The sequence below is a fragment of the Ceratotherium simum genome, chromosome 26 (genome assembly GCF_057802395.1).
Source record: "Ceratotherium simum simum isolate JZ-2026a chromosome 26, ASM5780239v1, whole genome shotgun sequence".
Classification (NCBI taxonomy): domain Eukaryota; kingdom Metazoa; phylum Chordata; class Mammalia; order Perissodactyla; family Rhinocerotidae; genus Ceratotherium; species Ceratotherium simum.
The window spans coordinates 13585033-13605884 of NC_141925.1; the positions used below are offsets into that span (position 1 = coordinate 13585033).

Here is a 20852-nt window from a genome sequence, read left to right on the forward strand (position 1 = left end):
CGCATGCATGCTCACATCTTTATGTGCACATACACACACACACACACACACAGTTTATTGGAGGAGGCGGGTGTAACCAGCATGGCCTCTTGTCTAGGTTACTGCAATAGGCTCCTCACTGCTCTCCCCTCCTCTGCCCTTGTCCCCCGCCCCTGTCCGCGTCCTGCAGTCCATCCTCCACTTAGCGGCCAGAGGCACCTGTTAAAACCCAAGTCAGATCATGACCCCTCCCTGCTGAAGCCCTCCAGTGGCTCCCACTTCACTCCAATAGAAGCTGAAGTCCAGACAATCAGGAAGGACACCCGACCTCCTACTGCTCTGTCCCCCAGGGGCTCTGCCTCAGCCACGCTGACTTCCTTTTCTCAAATACAACTGGGGGTGACTGTGCCCCCCAGGTGTCATCTAGCAACATCTAGAGATATTTTTAGTTGTCACAACTGGTGTGAGTTGCTGCTGGAATCTAGTGGGTAGATACCGGGGGTCCTGCTAAACATCCTGCAATGCACAGAACAGCCCCGACAACGAATCACCCAGCCCAAATGGCAATAGTGCTGAGGCTGAGAAACCTGAGTCTAGGCATATTCCTGCCTCAGGACCTTTGCACTTGCTACTCCCACTGTCCAGAAAGCTCTTCTCCCAGATTACTTCCCCGCCCACGGGCAGGCAGTGACCAGGGAGGCCGTCTGTACCTGTGCAGGCAGGGAGGGCCTTCCCGGGACCACGCGAAGGTGCCATCGCGCACGCGGACGCAGTCCTCTCCGGCAGCTGCAGGGCAGAAATGCCAGTTACACCAGAAGCTTCTGGCCGGCCTTCTCCTCTGACAGATCCCCGGGGAACTGGCCCCGAGAGGCAGCAGGAAATCTCCCCCACTGAACAAACCGTCCTGCTCCCCACTGGCTTGTGTGTGACCCTGGGGTGGGCACATTCTCTCCCTGTTATATAATTCAGGGGCTGGCAAACCACAGTCCAGGGGCCGGATCCCACCTACTGCCTTTTTTTATAAATAAAGTTTTATTGGAACACAGCCATGCACATTCATTTAAGTTTTAGTTTTTTTTTTTTTTTTTGCTGAGGAAGATTAGCCCTGAGCTAACAACTGTGCCCATCTTCCTCTATTTTGTATGTGGGACGCCGCCACAGCATGGCTTTGACAAGCCATGTGTTAGTCCGTGCCCGGGATCCGAACCTGCAAACCCTGGGCTGCCGAAGTGGAGCGCGTGAACTTAACCCATATGCCACGGGGCTGGCCCGTATTTAAGTTTTTTTATGGCTGCTTTCATGGTGCAACAGCAGAGGTGAGCAGTGGTGACAGACGGTATGACCTGCAAAACCTAAAATATGCACAATCTGGTCCTTTAAAGAAAAAGCTGGTGGACTTCTGATATAATTTATCACCCAATCTGTAACTTTGGAGAGTGAAGGGAGGGTTATTAATTTCACTGGGACAGCAGGTGTGACCAGGGACATCCAGTCCCTACGTCTCTGCGTCTGAGATAATTTACCTGTACAATGAAGGAGGAACCAGACTACTGGGTTTGGACTCTGAACGCACATATGGGCCGGCCCCGTGGCTTAGCGGTTAAGTGCGCGCGCTCCGCTGCTGGTGGCCTGGGTTCGGATCCCGGATGTGCACCATCGCACCGCTTCTCCGGCCATGCTGAGGCCGTGTCCCACATACAGCAACTAGAAGGATGTGCAACTGTGACATACAACTATCTACTGGGGCTTTGGGGGAAAAAATAAATAAATAAAATTATTAAAAAAAAAAAAAAAAAAAAAGATTCACCTGGAAAGATGTTTTAAAACACAATGCTCTCCACGGCTCCACCCAAACCAATAAATCAGACTCTCCGTGGGGTGAGGCCTGAGCATCTCACATCTAACCAACGGTTGACACCCACTGGCCTGGATGGTCTCTAGGGGAGGGCTGCAGATAAAACGCAGGATGCCCAGGTAAATCTGAATTTCAGATAAACCGTGAGAACTTTGTAGTATAAGTGTGCCCCCACACATTGCATCGGATATACTTATACTAAAAAAATTATTCTCTGTGTATCTGAAATTCAAATGTAACTGGGAGTCCTGCATTTTCATTTGTGAATCTGGCTACCCTACTAGAGAGGCTTGTCCTTTCTTTTTTTTTTTTTTTTTTTTTTTTGTGAGGAGATCAGCCCTGTGCTAACATCCGCCAATCCTCCACTTTTTTTGCTGAGGAAGACGGCCCTGGGCTAACATCTGTGCCCATCCTCCTCCACTTTATATGGGACGCCGCCACAGCATGGCTTGCCAAGCAGTGCGTCGGTACGCGCCCGGGATCCGAACCAGCGAACCCCGGGCCGCCGCGGCTTGTCCTTTCTTAATGGCCTGGGGTGTGGGGATTCTCCTCGGGTTCCCCCTCTGTAGAATGGGTGGGTCTGGTGTTGTGGAGGGGAAGAATGGGAAGCACCTGGCCCTGGTGTTGTGGAGGGTGGGATGGGATCTTCACTATCTCCAGCACTTTGCATGGCGGCATGTGGTCAGTGCTCGGTCAACGTTAGCTGTTGGTGTCTGTGTTCAGCGCACTGGCACACGCCTCTGGGGGAAGAGCAGGGACGGGAGAGACTGAGGCTCTGGCCCCAGGCAGGTGACCAGGGGGTCAAACTCATGGCTCAAATAAGACCCAGGGGTCTGTGGTCCAGGGTCCGTGGGGCCCTCCAGTGGGATAATGGCATGGGCATCACGGACCCTAAGCTATTTATTGAGCGGCTCCTGAGAGCCGGGGACTTGCTGTCCCTTGGTGGCCCTCAGGACGATCCCGCACAGCCCCACCTGGCAGCTGGGAGTCAGAAGCCTGGAGGGGAGGAGTAACTGCCCAGGGCCATGCAGCCGGGAGTGGCAGACCCAGGAAGTGAACCTGTATCACACCGATTCAGTTCAACAAAGCTGCACCCAGCTGAAAACCTGCCAGAGCTTTGAGTAGCCTCAGAAACACCAGTTCTGGGTTATTTAAAGCCCTCTGTGCTGGCTTCTGTGGGGTTTTCTCTAAGAATTACAATAATAACTAAAACGCATTGAATGCCGACTGTGCAGGGCCCTGCTCTCAGTGCAGTACCTAAAGGAACTCATTTCACAACAATCCTAGGCAGGGGTGCTGTGAAGGTCATCACGCCCATTTTGCAGATGGGAACCCTGAGAGGTTAATCCTGAGGGTTAACCTCAGAGAGATTAACAATTTGCCAATGTCCCAAGCTTGGGATCGGTGCCAGGGCCAGAATTTGGACCAAGGGAGTCCACCATCACAGGCTGTGCTCTTAACCACCATGCGGGTGTGTCCTAGGTAAGCAGGTTGACGATTCTTCAGTTACGACAGGGGAGGGTCTTGAGCTGATGACGGCTCATCCTGCCACTGCAGCAGTTAATGTCGCTAGCCCTGCAGGTGTAGGGTGAGAAATGGACAGGCAGAGCGGGGAAGCCCGATAACCCGTGCTTGGCGGGTCTCATCCTACAATGGCACCCATAATCTCTCCAATTTTATTTTGCCATGCTCAACTCCCTGGACTTTCTGCCTGAGGGCAAGGACCTGGTCTGTTAAGATGTTCCCTGCTCTCCATCCAGAACGGCACACAGTAGGTGCTCAGGGAGTAGTCGCTGAAGGACTGGCAGAAAGCAGCAGCGCGGTGCCGGTTTCCAAGTTACACAGCGATGGCATGATGGCATGTGCCATCTTGTTGCTGGTCCCCCAGGTGGGACCCTGGTTTCCCAGCAGTGGGCCGGGGGAGCCCCACCGATCCCCAGATCCCTGCCCCACACACCCCTCCTGCTGAACTCTGCACTCACAGCATCTGGAGGGACTTGAGTGCACGGCCCCAGGGTCAACTTCTTCCAGGCAGAGGAAGGCGGCCAGACGGTCAAAAGACACCTTCGCCTGGGGAAACCAAAGCCCAGGTCACCCGTGCCCCAAGAGCAAAAAAAGAACTCAGACTTCGTGTATCGGGTTCTCAAGCTTCCTGTCTACCAAGCCCTGCTCATTTTCAAGGCATTAGCACAAAGCTGTTGAGGTCACGGAAAAGGATGCACGTGGAGGTGGTGATGATGGTGGTGGTGATGATGGTGGTGAGGATGATGATGGTGGTGATAATGGTGGTGGTGACGATGGTGGTGGTGATGATGGTGGTGATGATGATGGTGGGGGTGATGATGGTGGTGATGATGATGGTGGTGAGGATGATGGTGGTGGTGATGACGGTGGTGAGGGTGACGGTGGTGGGGGTGATGGTGGTGGTGATGGTGGTGATAATGGTGGTGGTGACGATGGTGGTGGTGATGATGGTGGTGGTGATGATGGTGGGGGTGATGATGGTGGTGGTGATGATGGTGGTGATGATGATGGTGGTGGTGATGACGGTGGTGAGGGTGATGGTGGTGGTGATGATGGTGGTGATGATGATGGTGGTGGTGATGACGGTGGTGAGGGTGATGGTGGTGGGGGTGATGGTGGTGGTGATGGTGGTGGTGGTGATGGTGGTGGTGGTGATAATGGTGGTGGTCATGGTGGTGGTGGTGGTCATGGTGGTGGTGGTGGTGGTGATGATGGTGGTGGTGACGATGATAGTGGTGGTGATGATGATGGTGGTGGTGACAATGATAGTGGTGGTGATGATGAGGGTGATGATGATGGTGGTGGTGGTGACAATGATAGTGGTGGTGATGATGGTGGTGGTGATGATGGTGGTGAGGATGATGGTGGTGGTGATGACGGTGGTGAGGGTGATGGTGGTGGGGGTGATGGTGGTGGTGATGGTGGTGGTGATGGTGGTGATAATGGTGGTGGTGACGACGGTGGTGGTGATGATGGTGGTGAGGATGATGGTGGTGGTGATGATGGTGTTGATGATGATGGTGGTGGTGATGACGGTGGTGAGGGTGATGGTGGTGGTTACCTTCCACCTCCTTGCTCCTAATTAGCATAATTGGAAGGATCAGGCCATTATCAGGAATGATTCCAAACTTCGTCCACCTGGGGGCACCCTCTCTGCTCCCAACCCCAAACCCATGTTTGGTAATGAAAGAGGCGGCCATTAAAACAGAGATGGCTCAGCTAGGCAACTCTTTTCTCATTTTCATCACGCCGAGGAGGCACGATGTGAATAGAGACAGTAAAGGAAGAGAAACCAAATAAAATTGCTTTGTATAAAAAGGGAACCGGAATCAATTCTCGCGCGTGGAATTGCTGGATCGCTGAGGCTGCGGACTCTGAGGATGTTTGCTGGTGTCTTCCCACTGTATCCTCTGCTGCTCCTCGCCTTTTTTCCTGCTCTGTTTCATAGCCTCCTTCTCCCTCTTCCTCTCTCCTCCTCCTCTGCTGGCAGTGGGTGGATGGAGTCTAGGCACAGCCCCCTACACCCCTGCAAACTCCTCCCAGACGGCCGCCCCTCCCCGCTGCCTCACCTGGATCACGGAGTGGATGGAAAAGGGCAGGAAAGCCTGGGCCTTGTTGAGGATGGTGAGGACCGTGAGGGTCACAAAGGCTTTCTCGGCGTCCATGGCATTCTCCTCGGCCACCAGAGCATGGACAGCAAACACAACCAGCGCTACCTGGGTGAGACATGCAGGTGGTGACAATGAGCTGTGAGTGCAGCCAGGGAAGCCTGGGCAAGCTGTGGGTCTCCAGGGGCCCATGTGGGCAAGCCCGCCACGTTGGAATGGGTTCCTCTCCACCCAGATCTCACCCCAATCGTGTTAACCCCCTAGTCCTCATTCCTATGTCATGGAATCTATGGAAGTCTCTCTTAAAATACCCCCATGTGTTGACTAAGGGAGTTCTGTGTGTGGTCCTCGTTCTACGTATCAGAAGCTCTTGGTTCCAGGCATTGGGGGACACTGCAGTTTTCCATCTTGGTAGCATTTCTGTGGTTCTAGACATGGGTGGAACTTGTGATTCTAGAATCCCTTGGAAGCTGACTCTGACGTCGCAGGTATCAGCAACACTTGAGGGCTCTGGGTATCAGTGGCATTTGTGGTTCTAGATGTCCCTAGAAGGTGGTTCTAGGTGTTGGTGATGTTCTGCTTCTAGGTGTCACTTGGTGATGGGATGATGGTCACTTGGTGTCATGGTCACTCTATGTGACGGTCACTCGGTGTGATGGCGACCCAGTGATCCTATTCAGGGAGCCCTCATGGTTCTCAGTGATGGTACTTGTGGTTCTGAGTGTTGAGTTGGTGACACCAGATGGCCCATGGGGTTCTAAATCCTTCTGGAAACAGTGGTTTAAGGCCCAGTTGTCACCAGCCTTGAATGTTTTATGAAGAGTTGGGATTTTGTTCTGTGAGCAGCGGGGGGTCATTGTAGCTTTATTTGCAACAGTGTGACTGAAGTCAAAGCTGTGCTTTGGGAAGGCTGATCCCGCAGCAATTTGTAAATTACATCTCTGGAGGGCTCTACCTACCTCATTCCCCCCCAGTCCTCCCGCCCCCAGTCTGTGCTCTGCAGGGAGACCCAAGTGACGTCACCAGAAACGTGGAGACTTGGAAGGACACCAGAGACACGGAGAAGAGGAGGCTGGAGGTCCTCAAGGCGCCTAGCTCCCGGCCCCTGATGCGCAGGACTCTCTCCAGAAAGGCCCCCTCCCAGCCGTGAGCCTTGACCATCTTCACGTTCCTGAGGAGGTAGCTGGTGAGCCGCGCCCGAGAGTCCTTCTGCCTCATTTGCTCTTCCTGGGACCGGAGGGCGGGAGAGAGGAGAGGACAGGGACACGTCTCGGATTCTCCTGCCCTGCAGCCGCCATACCCCCCACCAGCAAATCCTGTTGATTCCGTATCCAAACCAGGCCCCTTGCTGTCTGCCTCCCAGCATCTCTGTCCCCAGAGTCCTGGCCCAAGCCACCGCCATCCTGTGCCTGGACCACTGCAGGGGCCTCCGTCCTGGCCCCCTGCTTCTGCCCTCATCGCGGGTGGCGGAGGGTGCGTCATAACGGAGGGAAGCCCCCAGAGCCCAGGGAAGAGGTGAGTCCCTGAACCAGCCTAGGGGTGGTGCCATCAGGAGGGCTTCCTGGAGGTGGAGGTGACACCTGAGCTACATCTTAAATGATGAGGAGGGGCTGGATTTGCAGAGAATGGGTGGATGGAGGTGGGCGGGGAAGATGGAGGGGCCCCACGACTCGGAGGACATCCAGTGCGACAGAGGAGGGTGTGCGCTGGGCTAAGGGGGGGAGATGGGCTGGCTCACTTTGAACATCAGCAGAGGAGTTTGGGGGCTCCGTGTGTCACCACGAGGGGCATTGTCAGAGGGGCCACTGTGTGGAGAATGGCTTAGAGGAGGCCAGACAGGAGGCTGGAGAAACACGCTACGTGGGAACCACCTTCCTCCCTTCTGCCTTCCTTTCCTCCTCAGTTCATAAGTATTTATCGAGCACCTCCTGTGCGCCAAGCGCTATTCTAAAAGGTGAGGCTGCATCAGTGAGCGTCCTCTGCCGCGGGGAATGGCGGCGCCTCTCTCATTTCCGTCTAATGAGAGAGACAACAAATGAAGGGGCAGGGCATCCTGTGCTATGGAACAAAACCTCGTGGGCAGAGGAGATGAGCTGCAGGAGGTGAGGGAGGGCGTGTTTGCTGTGCCCAGGGGGCGGGTGGGGGGCTGCCCAGACTTGGGGAGGAGAGGGAGGGAGCCGGGGGTGTCCGGGGTGAGGGCGTTGCAGGCAGAGGAAACTGCGAGAGCCAAGGCTTCCCCAGCGTGAGGCCACTGCAAGGTCCTGGCTTCAACTGAGGGAAATGGGAACCACGGAGGTTCTGGGCAGAGAGGGAGGCGGCCCGTTTGGTTTTCACAGGTGCGCTGGCTGATGGGTGAGGGGGCTGGGGCTGGGGCCGGGGCCAGGGCAGAAGCAGGACCCAGCGAGGGGGTCGCCGCAGCCATCCCGGTGAGAGACGGTGGGGCTTGGAGTGTGGAGGGGCAACCTGCTGGAAGCATCTTGAAAGTGATGCCAACCAAATTTGCTGAGGGATGGGGTGTGAGAACGACAAGTGACAATGCTGACCCACGTGTGGTTTGTGGCCTGAACGCAGGAGGGATGGAGCTGCCATCCACCGAGATGGGGGGACGTGGGGGGCACAGGTCTGCGTGATGGGAAAGGCTCACACCACTGCTGGCCAGGCCCGCCCCCCCCCCACCTCCCTGCACGAGTGCCAGGCCCAGGACCTGCAGGCTCCCCGCCCCACTTCCCCCCTGGCCTGTCCCCTCTCCCAAACGTCAGACCTGATGGTGGTTCCTCTTCTTGGTGATGAAGAAGTTCAGAGGGAGGAGGCTCAGGAAGACAGCAACGCTGGTGAGGGCAGAGGGTCCTAGAAGCTGCACACAGAGGGGCAGGATGTCACGAGACACCTCCAGGAGCCCAGCTGTAGACCCTGAGAGATTTGGTCAGTACTAGGGAGAGGGGGTCAGACTTGGGTCCTAAGGGGGGCTGTCAGGGGGACTGATGAGGGCACCCACGGGGTCACGGAGACCAGGACTCACGGGGCTCCATGGAAGGAGACACCTGCTGTAGATGGATCAGGGAGGGGAATGACGCACCTCACACATTGGTGGTGGTGGGGTCGATATTAACACAGGTCATGCATCTAGACGCGGGGCCAGGGGACGTGCCTGGCCAGAATGGGGAAGCCAGACATCTCGACTCAGGATCCCGGTTCAAATCCTGGCCCTGATACTTACTAGTGTGGCCTTGAGCAAGTTACTTAACCTCCCTGGGCTGCAGTTCCCTTATCTGTTAAGTAGAAATAGAGCTGGTCCCGGGGCCTAGTTAGTGCTGCTGTCATAGAGTCAATGAGTACCCCAGTCTTCACCTCACCCCACAAGGGCTGCCAGATTTAGCAGATAAACATAGGATGCCCGCCCAATTAAATTTGGATTTCAGGTAAGTTTTTAGTGTGTGTCCCATGCAATATTCCATTTATCTAAAATTCACATTTAACTGGAATCCTGTGTTTTGTCTGGCAGCCCACCCCTCACTCCCCGCCCGGCTTTGTGACTTTGGGACATTTACGTTCCTTCTTGGCTCTGGTTTCTCTCTCTGGAAAATATGCAGGTGAGGGGCAGAATAAACGATTTTTAAGTGGCTGTGACTTTATGAGATTCCTCCCAAGGTTATTTGGGACCATTCTCTAGACCAGCCCCACCCGTCCCTCCAGGCTGCGGGCCTCAGTTTCCCCTCTCAGCCCTTGAGAACACTGTTTTTTTAAATCTCCTTGGTAACCCAGCAAGCCAGTGTGTTTCATTTACACAGCAAGGGCGCCACCCAGTGGCTAAATGGAGAAGTGCCCGGAAGGCAAACACGAGCCCGTCCCGGCCAGAGTTGGGAAAATACTGGAAGAAATGTGAACAGAGGTTAAACTCTCTCTGCAAAAGTGGTGTTATTTGGCAAAAATGCTACAGACGCTAACTGTAGCAACCCCAATGCCCCCCTCTCCTTAACCAGGATCTCAGGGTGACTCTCTGATCTTGGCAACCGTCTGTCAAGAGGCGGGGAAATTGATGGGTGTGTCGTCTGCAGATTCGCTCTGGTCATGAGCCTGCTGGCTCAATGCCCTGAATTTTCCCACGCATCCTCCCTCCCTCCCCCTGTCCCTAATACTAACAGCTAAGGTTTAGGGACCACAGTCAGGAACTGTGTGAAGTGCCTTACCTGTACTTGCTGAGCACCTACTGTATGCTCGGCCTTGGAATACAAGGTCTCGAGTCAGAAAGGGTCCTGGCCCTCTGTCCTACAGGGTGGGTGGGGGCAGCAGAGGAGCAATAATTATGATAACGCGCACCAGGTGGCCTTTTAGAGTACGCCACACTGACAATCAATAAGCCACAGACACACCCCCCCCCCGGGGCCTGTGAACTGTGGCGCATGGTCAGATCCCTTCCCCCGTGGTTGCACAGCTGGCGAGCTGTACAAAAATTGCTGATGGTTTTTACATTTGTAAATGGTTGAAGAAAATAAAAAGAAGACTATCTCGTGACACGTGAAAATTATGTAAAATTCAGATTTCAATGCCCATAACCAGTTTTATTGGGACACAACCACGCCTCTGGGATCCATATTGTCTGTGGCCACTTTTGCACTAGAAGAGCAAAGTTGAATAGTTTTGAGAGAGATCGTATGGCTTCCAACATCTACGATAGTTATGATCTGGTCCTTTACAGAAAAGTTCCTGAGCCTGGCATTCACCTCGGGGGAGCAGAGCAGGAGTAAGATCTTCGGTGGACTGCCCCACCCCCATGCGTAATTAGCAATACTCGGAAATACCTACAAAGTACGGCTGGGTGCAACACCCTGATCTCAGTACTTTACAGGTATCAGCCCATTTAACACATCAACGAGGGCAGGGACACTATTGTTAATTACGATGGGCAAATAAGCCAAGGAGAGGCTAAGGTACTTGTGCTAGGTTTTACAACTTGCAGGTGATGGTGAAAGCAAGATCTGAACCCAGGCAGTCCCACGGCAAAGTCTGTGATTTTTTTTTTCTTTTTGTGAGGAAGATCGGCCCTGAGCTAACATCTGCCAATCCTCCTCTTTTTGCTGAGGGAGACTGGCCCTGGGCTAACATCTGTGCCCATCTTCCTCCACTTTATGTGGGCCACCGCCACAGCATGGCCTGATGAGCCGTGCGTCGGTGCGCACCCGGGATCTGAAGCCCGGGCCACCGAAGTGGAGCACGCGCACTTAACTGCTACGCCACGGGGCCGGCCCCCTGTGATTTTAATAAAACAAAAAAAGGAAATCCTCCACCACAAAGTAGATGGAAGGAAGTCAGAAAAAGCTCTGATTTTCTTTGCCACGTGGCCACTTCTAGGTAGCAAATTCTTTCCCCTAAAGTTTTCTCCTTCTGTCTTTTTTGTTGACGGCGCCGATGTCCCTGAGTTACTGGTAACTTCAGAACACGGTTACTCTGCCTGCTTGGTACCCTGATATCACACCCAAGAAGTGTCATCCTCATCCCCATCATCAATTTGCAGACGAGGAAACTGAGGCCCAAGGAGGGTTTGCATCCTGCCCAGGGTCAAGTGAAGGTCATCCTTGTCTAAGACTCTGCCCATTCTATCAGCCCACAGTGCCGTGATGGAGACGAGATTAAGGAAGGGGGAGGGCGGGGAGGAAGAGGGGGACTCAGCTCAAATCTGCCTCCCTCTGCCCCAGCCCACCTGCCAGAGGTAGACAAAGCAGACCACGATCCAGACGAGCGGCAGCCACAGCCCGTTGAGGTAGGTGACACTCTCGGTTAGCCGCTGCACGTCCACGGACACCAGGTTGACCACGTCCCCCGCCGCACTGGCCTTTCTGGAGCCGCTGGACAGAGCCAGGACCTGGGCGGGGCAGGAGGATCGAGACCTGAGTTGGAGGGAAGGAGGGGGCGAGGGGCAGGGAGGGAGGCCCATGGCGTGGACTGAGCAAGAGCACAGCAACTCAGCAGGCCTGGGTCTAAGCTGGGCTGCCCTTGCTGGTAGAGGCAGGTCTCTTTACCACCCGAGCCTCAGTCCACTCCTCTGTAAAGTGGGCTAGTCAAATCTAAAGCCAACCTCCCAGGGCCGTTGTGAGAACCACGGAGACGAAAGAACCATAAATACTCTGAAACCCCTAAAGCACTGGGGCGATAATAGTTATTAACATAAAACGTGAAAACCTCGGATTCATGACAATAATGGGGGTCCTTTGCTGAGTGCTAACCGGGTCCCAGCCACTGTGCTAAATGAACAGTCTCCTGGTTCTCTGTGATGGGGCACATCGCACAACCGGAGGGGGCAGGCACCGCCATAGTTCACGCGACCTAAAATGCCATGGAGAAAACGCTCTCTGTTGTTGTACGACTAAGGAAAAAAATCAATGCCGATTAAGACACAAAAGATGCATCTTGATCTCAGAAGCGTTAAAAAGCGAGCAAGAAAAGTGAGACTAGCATCAATGAAATGCAGAATTACTAACCCCATTTTACCGCTCAGGAAACTGAGGCACAGAGAAATTGACCGACTTGCCCAAAGTCAGAGGGCTTGCAAGTGGCTAGACCAGGATCGGAATCTGGGATGGCTAAGGCATGACGGGCTAGACGGGGTGTTAGATTGAGCCCCGTGGACATTTAATGTGCCTCTCAGACACCACCCTGGTTCTCTGGCAGGACCAAACCTGCCCTAACTCTGGGGTCACAGTAGACCCCTTACAGCCTTTTGAATGCTAAATTCTACTTGTAATCCTCTCTCTGCTGAGCATGCGGGGAAGGAGCGAGGGGGTGAAGGAGTGAGCCAGGAATGACTGAGTGTAGAAATTCTCCAAAAAATCTTCAGATTTTTATGGAGCACCAAGTCTGCGCCTCACACTGAGCCGAGTACCGAGAACACGGCTGTGAACAAAAGGCAGGGGGCCTGCTCTCCTGGGAGTGAAGTTTGAGCTGGGGAACAAAGTTAAGTACAGACTCACATAGTTCATTCTTTAATGGCAATTATGATGAGCGCCACGAAGGGTTTGAAAATGTAGGTTTTATTATTATTCAGGTATGGCAAGGCCAGCAGGTCAGGAGACAACTGTCATTGACAGGATGGTTTATTATACCCAGATCTCAAGAGGAGGGGCACTGCATACCATGGGGGGCCACGTGGAGATGCCCCAGGGTCCGTCAGAGGCAGGGGGGAGGGGATGGTGGGCAAGAGCCTGTACTGTGGTTTTTCTGTTCCAAGACTTTCAGCAGGCTCTGGGGCCCAGGAGCTGGGTCTAGTGGTCTGGCGCGTGCCCTGGGGTGATCAGGGCAGGGGATTGTGCCCGAGTGTGGACCCATAAAGGAGGCGGTTGGGAGTGGGCTCTGGATGGGTGGGTTCGCATATGAAAGGCGTGCTCTCAGGGGAGTCCTTTACTATCTCTAGGGACTGGCCAGCCCTGGGAGGGGCAGTCCCTCCAGGGTTGGCAAGACCCCAGGTGTCAAAGCACCAGATACAGAAAATAAGAGGCGGTTAATGTAGAAGCAGCCCGGAGGGTGGATCTGACCTCATCAGAAGACGAAGGAGGCTTCCCTAAGGGTGGGGAGTGGACGAGCAGAGCCCTCAGGCCGTCTTCCCGTCAGCCTCAGCTCAAGATTTGGACTCACGAGACTGGACAGGCCACACCTAGCTGCAGCGTGCTCCTCGGGGGACACAGCAGGCAGGGCAGTCCCGGGAGCCGCCCATGTGGCCATGCAGGAGCTGTTTCCTTCGCCGCCCTCGGGACTGGACGGCCCTGGCTCAGATGCGCCAGACCCCACAGGAGCCAACGTCCCTTACAGCAGCAGTCTCATGGGGTTGCTTCCGGGGTCCCCCGAGGGGACAAGAGTCCCTGCACAGAGGGAAGCCCAAAGCTCTGGCTTCCCACTAGGTGTTCATAGTTCACTAACAGAACTTCCAGCCCAGATGCAATCTACCAGTGGGTCAGGGGTCATTTTTAATGTAAGCAGTGTTGCCTGGCAACATAGCTGACAGTCCTCCTTTATCTGATTTCCGCACAGCCTGAAGGTTCACCCTTTATCTTCATGGGGCATGAGTGGAAGGCAACGACATGAAGAGGAGTGGAAAGGATGTCCTGGCAATGGGAACAGCAAGTGCAAAGGCCCTGAGGTGGGAGGCTGCCTGGCATGTCTGTGGCTGGAGAGGGGTGAGCAAGAGAGAAGGTGTGTGATATATAAGGTCAGAAAGGTCCCAGGGTCAGATCACGCAAGGCCTTATGGAAATAATCTAGGAGGTGAAAGTGTAGCGCAAGCGACTAAAGTAATGAATAAGTGCGTTTTCAGGCACAGATGATATTAACAGGTCAGTGATGTTATCCTTCCCGGCTGGAACATCTGTATGTAAATCAGGGCAGGATGGAGAGAAGAGAGAGGCCCACGCCTCTCCCCTAGGGCTCACCTTTCTGTACACCAGGCCAGTGATGGCCGTTCGCAGCCTCATCTGCAGTAGCTTGAGTCTGTACATGTACTGCTGCTCAAACAGCGTTTGCAGGCAGGCGGAGAGGAACATCAGCACGGCGAGGAGACAGCCCCTCCAGGTTGGGGCCTCAGGGTCGCCAATAAATTCCAGAAAAAGGCTTGTGGGAGAGGGAGGGAGAAGGTGCAGCTGGTGAGAGAAGGCACTCAGGGCTTTGTCTTGGGCTTGTGCCCCAGCCCGGCCGGGTCTGGAGGATCAGACATTGCGGTAGATTTTTTTTTTGTTCCCCAAAATCGGCTGCAATGATTCTCCCTGCTCATTGTCAATGTGACTTGTGGCTCCTCCAGCCAAGAGGTGGAGTTTTTATCCCCACCCTTTCTGGGCTGAATTGTGTCCCCTCAAAATTTACATGTTGAAGTCCTAACCCCTAGGACCTCAGACTGTATTGGAGGTGGGGCCTTCAAAGAGGTGATTAAGGTAAAAGAGGGCTGTTAGGATGGGCCCTGATGCAATCTGACTGTGAGGAAATTTGGACACAGAAGGTGGCACCAGGGGTGCGTGTGCACAGAGGAAAGACCACGTGGGGACACAGCGAACCAAGGAGAGGCCTCAGAGGAGGCCAACCTCGATCTTGGTCTTCCAGCCTCCAGAACCGTGGGAAAGTAAATTTCTGCCGTTTAAGCCCCCCGTCTGTACTCCTTCGTTACAGCAGCCCTCGCAAACGAACACACCACCCCTCGCATCTGGGCGTGGAGGAACCAGCTTTGACCAACAGAATACAGTGGAGGTGAAACCGTGCCAGCTTCGAGCCCAGGCCTCAGGAGAAAATGCAGCTTTTGCTCTGTCTCAGAGCCCTGCCACGCGGCCACAAGAACAAGCCAGAGCTAACCTTCTGGAGGATGAGAGACCGTGTGGAGCAGAGACAGGCCGTCCCAGCTGAGACCGTCTCAGACCAGCCAGTGCCCAGCCAGCTCTGCAGCCGACCTCAGACGCACGAGCAAGTCCAGCCAAGAGGAGAACCGCCCAGCTGAGCCCAGCCCAAACTGCCGACCCACAACATTGTCAGCAGATATGTGGTTTTAAGCCCTTTACTTTTGGGGTGTTTTGTTACACAGCAAAAGCTAACTGATACAGTCCGGATAGAGTTCACGTGTTTTCCCTCCCTGAGGTCAGTCGCTTTCTCACTTATTTTTATCCTTCCTCAGTCTCCTTTTCACCCATCGCCCAGTGCCCTGAGCACCACAGGTCCAGGCAGAGGCAGAAGCAGAGCTGAAGCCCCCCTGGCCCTGGAAGGACACGGTGAAGGGACCACCAGCCTTAGCAAGGCACCCGAGCAGGACCCACCTGAGGAGCTTGGGAACAGCGAACCTGAAGACGTCACTGATGAGGAGGCTGAGGGTCCCCAGGAGGAAGGTGGAACGGAACACCTGCCAGATGGCCCTCAGCAGCGGGCCCCTCTGGCTCCCCCCTCGCTGCAGGAGGGGCTCGGTCTCAGGGGCCTCCAGGCCATGGCTGCCTTTCCTTTCCAATGCCGTCGCCTTGGTGTGCCTTGGGGGAGAGGAGAAACTTGCTCTGGGTCCTTGCAATAGACGGAGTGTGTCTCCCCCCAGATTCGTGGTGCAACGAATCCCCAGTATGATGATCTTAGGAGGTGGGGGCTTTGGGAGGTGATGAGGTCACGAGGGTGGAGCCCCATGAAGGGGATTAGCGCCTTTATCAAAGCGACCCCAGACAGCTCCTTCCTTCTTCCACCACATGAGGCACAGTGAGAACACAGCCCTCGCCAGCCACCGAATCTGCTGGCGTCTTGATCCTGGACTTCCAGCCTCTGGAACTGCGAGCAATACATCTCTGCTGTTTATGAGCCCCCCGTCTGTGCTATTTTGTGTAGCAGCTGAACGGACGAAGACATCCTTTACCACATTCTCAGAGGTGGCCGCGGAGCCGCCAGCATCAGGACCAGGCATTCCAGGGTTATTTTCCCAACAGTGGGGATGGGTGGGCGTGGACCCAGCCTCGCTCCCCCCGCTGTTCTTCCTTGTCCCCCAGAGGACCCGCTTATGAGACAATCAGCCAGGGTAGGGGTGTGGCGGGGCAGGAGGGCAGCCCTAAGGCCTCAGGGACGGCCATGGCAATGCACATGCATTGAGCGCCTGCTGTGTGCCAGGTCCTCTTTAGTCCTAACAGCCCAGCAAGCCGAGTGTTATTCCCATTTCACAGATGAGGAAACTAAGGCTCAGAGAGGTGCCTTGTCCAAAGGCACACAGCTGAGAAGTAAAAGAGCTGGGATTTGATCCCGACTCTCTGCCTTCAGAGCCCGAGCCCTTTCTGATCCATTCTGCAGCTCCCCTCCTTCACTTCCACAACCGGCCAGCCCTCGGGTGGTTCTGAACCGGTTTAGAACCGGTTTAGAATCACAGCTGATGTCCGTGGGCCTGGCACTTCTGGTCTAGATGAAACCACAGGTGGAAGCTCAGGCAGGCTTGATGCAGAACATCTCTGGCCTTGTCCTAGCCGGGGGACACAGGGAGAGCTGGGGGGAGGCAGGGGGAGCCCGGGGCCCCGCCTGAGGCAGGCTGGTCCTCGGCCACAGGGAGAGACCGGCAGTGAGGCAGCTGCTGACAGCCCGGCTGCTGTGTGGCCTTGGGCAGACTGTTCCTCTCTCTGGTCTGTGCCTCTGTGGGGCTGAAAGGACGGGGCTGGTCCCACCCTCTGAGTCCCTGCCCGCTCTGACAGCCTATGAGGTTATCAGCAATTTCACTGCCCGTTTCCAGAGCTGGGATGGGGGGCCTGGTACTGGGACCAGCCTTTTCCACGCACGAGCGGATGGACTCCTCTTCGCCTCCCTGCCTGGTAGGTATCACGGGCTCCCCATTTTACCTAGGGGTCGACTGAAGCTCCGAGAGGTGGGGACAGCTACCCGAGGTCACGCAGCGAGGACAGAGCCTGGATTCCAGCCCAGATTTCCATTCATGGTTCACATAGTGCCTGTCTGTGAGCCCCACTCCCCACCAAAAATTAAAAAAGAACCTTGGCGAGCGCAGGTGGCCAGACGCCCCCTGACAAGGTCAAGGCCTTGCCCTTCATCCCTGGCCGGGCGTGTTGTTTGGTTTGGCGTCTCTGGAGGGTTGTGGCTTGGCCTCCATCACTGAGCTGGGCACGGCCCGTCGCTCACAAACATTTTGGTGTTTGGGTCCAAATGCCAAAAGGATGTCACCTCCTCGCAGAGGCCGCCCCTGACGCCCCAGCCCCCATCAGATCCCATTGTTTAAGTCACAGCCGTGCTCACCCTCCTCAACTCTCTCCTTTACTTCTCTGTCTTGTTAGAACTCCAGGTGGGTAGGCATTTTGCTCATATTTTCCCCAGCACCTAGGTCAGCTCCTGAGGTAGTAGGCACTCAGCAAATACAGATTGTTTGCCGTGTGCAAAGGCCCTAATAGGAGTGCCAGATGCATAATGTTACAAAGATTTGTGGAAGGAAGGAAGCAGGCAGCTTGGTTTGTGCACAGAACCTGGCATGGGAGCCAGGAGAGTGAGGTTCAAATGCCTGCTCTGTCCCCTCCCCTTGGAACCTCAGTGTTTCCATGTGTAAAATGGGTGGGTGCAGAGGTGACTGTGAAGGCCTCTTTCCAGCTGGATGGTTTGCTCAGTTCTACTCGGGCTGCTCGGAAAGCCCCTTAGTGCAGGACTTGCAAAATGACCACAGGGCCAGACAGGGGGTGTGAGTGAGTGGCCGGGCGTAAGTTGCGGGGTACAAAAGGGAGTCGTGGAGACTGGGGCAAACTGAGGAGCACACGCCCTTTTCCATGGGGCAGCCACGACTCAGATCCACTCTCCTGTTGCCACGCAGGGATGTAACCCAGCACTACCAGTCTCCTTTAAGAGAGACCAGAATTCCAGATTTTTATGTGACATCTCTAAGATTTTACATGTTGGCAACCTATTAAAAAAACAAAACAAAAAAGCCCCAAACAACAAGAACAACAAAAAACCATGCGGGCCAAACATATCTTGTGAACCTGACTTGGTCAGGGGGTGGCTGGTCTGTGACCTATCAGGATGACACCCTCTCCCTTCCCCCAAAAGTTGCAAAATATTTCAGAAATGATGCCAAAGTTCTCTCGGTGTGTAATCAGTTGGCTCAGACAGTGAGTGAGCCAGATCTCAACATAACATGCCTTTCTCCTTTCTTTCTGTCCATAGTCTACAGAGCCCCAAACTGTTCTGGAGAATGTTTCTATCCCCTAGCTCCCATACTGGGTGATGGTCATTCTCATGCCGGTGGGGAGGCCAGAGCTGGGAGAGAGTGGGCAAGACCTCTGGGCCCTTTTGAATGAACTGTGCCACAGAGAAATCATCTAACAGTGGAGAGGCAGTACAGCAAGATACGCCTGGGGTGACAGAGAGCTGCTGTTTTGATTTATTCACATTACTCAGCCCTTTTGGAAAACACACCCCCTTCCTTTGGGGAGCACCAATCAGGGATCCTGCCCCTTGGCCATGGGATTGGCTCCTGAGAGGCACATGACTCGAATCAGCCAATCAGAGGCCTTACTTGGGATTTTCTATATGGATGCTAGAGGAGACAGGCTCTCTCACTGTGCTGGAGTTGCTGAACTGGCATGGTATGGGACAGGCCAATACACGGTTATCCGCTGAGCTGAGAGATGGAGGGAAAGGATTTGGACATCGTGCAGGTTCCTGGATCCAGCCACACCTGAGGCTAGACCCACCTTCTCAGCTATGTGGGCCAGTAGACTCTGTCTCTGCCTATTCCTCTCTCTCTTCTTCTAATTTGTGGGATTCAGCCATCTACAACCACCACCACAAAATCCTCGACTATGCAGAGAACCTTGTAATTCTTCCCACAGAGCTGAGTTACTTTTGTCTGTCCCCTGAAACACCAAGGTCTGGTGAGGTCAAGAACTCGTCCAAGGTCACCAACTACTCCATGGCAGGGCTGCATTGAACCCAGGTTTAATTAATCCTATGTTGACAGCTCATTTCTCTACACCAGAGGTTCCCAAAGCGGGCTCCTCAGACTCAGAGGGCTCCACGGAAGCTTCCAGAGATGCCACAGAGGACAAGAGTGAGGCAGAGTGAACAAGACTAAAAAGAACTTGAAATCCTTTGATAACTGATATTGCTCGAGCTTTTACCATTTTTGAGGAATTTGCTAAGTTCTTTCTCCCACAAGCTGGGAGCTAGGGGCTAATGGCATCCCCATTGGACAGATAAGAAAACTGAGGCCCAGGAAGCTAATCACTCGGGTTAAGTACTAAGTGAGTAGTTGTCTGCATGTTACGGACCACACGCAGCTCTCCGCCCCCAGGATGTCGCCCCCTGCCACTCCGCCACTCGAGCGTCCTTCTGGGGGCCTCGAGGAGCTCCCACTTTGTCCCTTTGGATCCTGCAGAGCACGCTGGGAGCCAAGGCACCTTGAGCCTGACCAGTTAAGGCTTAGAGATCAGCTGGCGGGCAGGGGCTGTGGGGGTGGAGCCCAGAGCAGGGTCTGGGCTTGTATTTGGGGGCAAATGATGAGCGTTGCAGACGGAGCATCGGGCCGAGCTCCCGCCCTCCACACACTCACCGCCGGGCCGCGCCGCGGTTCCTCGTCCATGCTCTTTCAAGCTGGGAAACGAGTTCTTCTGAGGAGTTTTCTCTCCCAAGCGACCAGAGGTCTTTTAATCCCAGCGGCTGCTTGTAGCCCCTCCAGACCAGCCTGTAAAAGAGTGTTACCAGGCAACCTCCTCCAGCCATCCACCCCTGCAGGGTCCTGGCCTGGTAGCTGTGTGACCCTGGGTAAGTCACTCTATCTCTCTGCGCCTCTGCTGGCCCCTTGGGAAAATGAAAGCAATTAACCTACTGCACCTAACATTTGGGGGGCACTTTTCAGTTTACAAAGATCATCTCATTTAATTCTCACATGAGCCTGTAGATTACTACTGACCCACTTTACAGATGAGGAAGAAAACAGAGGCTCAGAGAGATTAGGTGACCTAACTAAGGGATGACCTGTGTGGCAGGGGAAATAAACCTCCCTATGAGTCCGAGTCCAGAGTTGAAAGCTCTCACTGTGGAGGAAACCTGAATTCTTCCCTCAGCTTTAAATGTCCCCACTCTCCTCTTCATTCACTGCTCCAGCCACCTGGCCTCAGGACCTTTGCATGTGCTTGTTGTTCTGCTGAAAACTCTCTTCCTGCCTGTCCTGACCCAGCCCCTTCTTACTCATCCTTCACCCCTGAGCTTAGACATGATTCCCTTAGAAGCCCACTTTGATGAACCCCCCAGTCCATGTATATTCCCCCATTATAAGCTCCTGTAGTTTCCTGAGTTTTTTCTTTATAATGCTTTGAAATTATGATTATTTACTTTTTTGGTCTGGTTATTTATTTACTGTCTTTCTCCTCCATTGAATGGTAACTCACAGAGGGGCAAAGGCCTTTATTCTCCCTCTTCTGTATCTTCGCCTCCTGGCACAGGGCACAAGAAAAGTTGTCAAATGAAGCCACTTATCAGCTCTGTGACCCTGGGCAAGTCACTTCTCATCAATGGATCTCAAGTTTCTCACCTTAAAATGAGAGTGTTTCCCAACATGTGTGACTGGCTTATGAAATACACAAGAAATTAATCTCTATAGATCTCCATCACGGGAGCATCACCATCTTTTTGGGTCTCTGGAATCTTCCTAATGACCCCAGGGAGGAGGTCCTGTGTGGAGCCGGTCTTGAGCGCCTCTCTGAGACTCTCCAAGTGCCCTTCCTAACACAGAGCAACAGTTCTGATCTAGAAATTATTAACATCGCTTGGTTCTCACTGAAATTACTTTTGGAGTCCTACATGGCAAGTGAGTCTATAGATGTTTCCGACTGGGGCAGTGACGGAAAGTTTCCTTTATAAAAAAGTTTATTAAAGTACAAAAAGTGAGTTGATTTAAAGAAAAAATATTAA

At 54.0% G+C, this 20852-nt stretch overlaps 1 protein-coding gene across 7 annotated transcripts in view; it reads right to left on the reverse strand.

Annotated features, from left to right (window-relative positions):
* ABCC6 (ATP binding cassette subfamily C member 6) overlaps positions 1 to 20852 on the reverse strand; it is a 56335-nt gene that overhangs the window by 27070 nt on the left and 8413 nt on the right. For 6 of the 7 annotated variants that reach the window (XM_004441835.3, XM_087417012.1, XM_087417014.1 and 3 more), the window contains 9 exons: positions 19492 to 19623; positions 15245 to 15448; positions 13883 to 14060; positions 11165 to 11326; positions 8228 to 8320; positions 6490 to 6693; positions 5428 to 5574; positions 3817 to 3904; positions 690 to 765 (listed from right to left, as the gene is read on the reverse strand). In XM_004441835.3, the coding sequence (XP_004441892.2) occupies positions 690 to 765; positions 3817 to 3904; positions 5428 to 5574; positions 6490 to 6693; positions 8228 to 8320; positions 11165 to 11326; positions 13883 to 14060; positions 15245 to 15448; positions 19492 to 19623 (1284 nt within the window). The remainder of the gene's footprint in view (positions 1 to 689; positions 766 to 3816; positions 3905 to 5427; positions 5575 to 6489; positions 6694 to 8227; positions 8321 to 11164; positions 11327 to 13882; positions 14061 to 15244; positions 15449 to 19491; positions 19624 to 20852) is intronic. The other variant, XM_087417013.1, reaches the window with a different exon arrangement.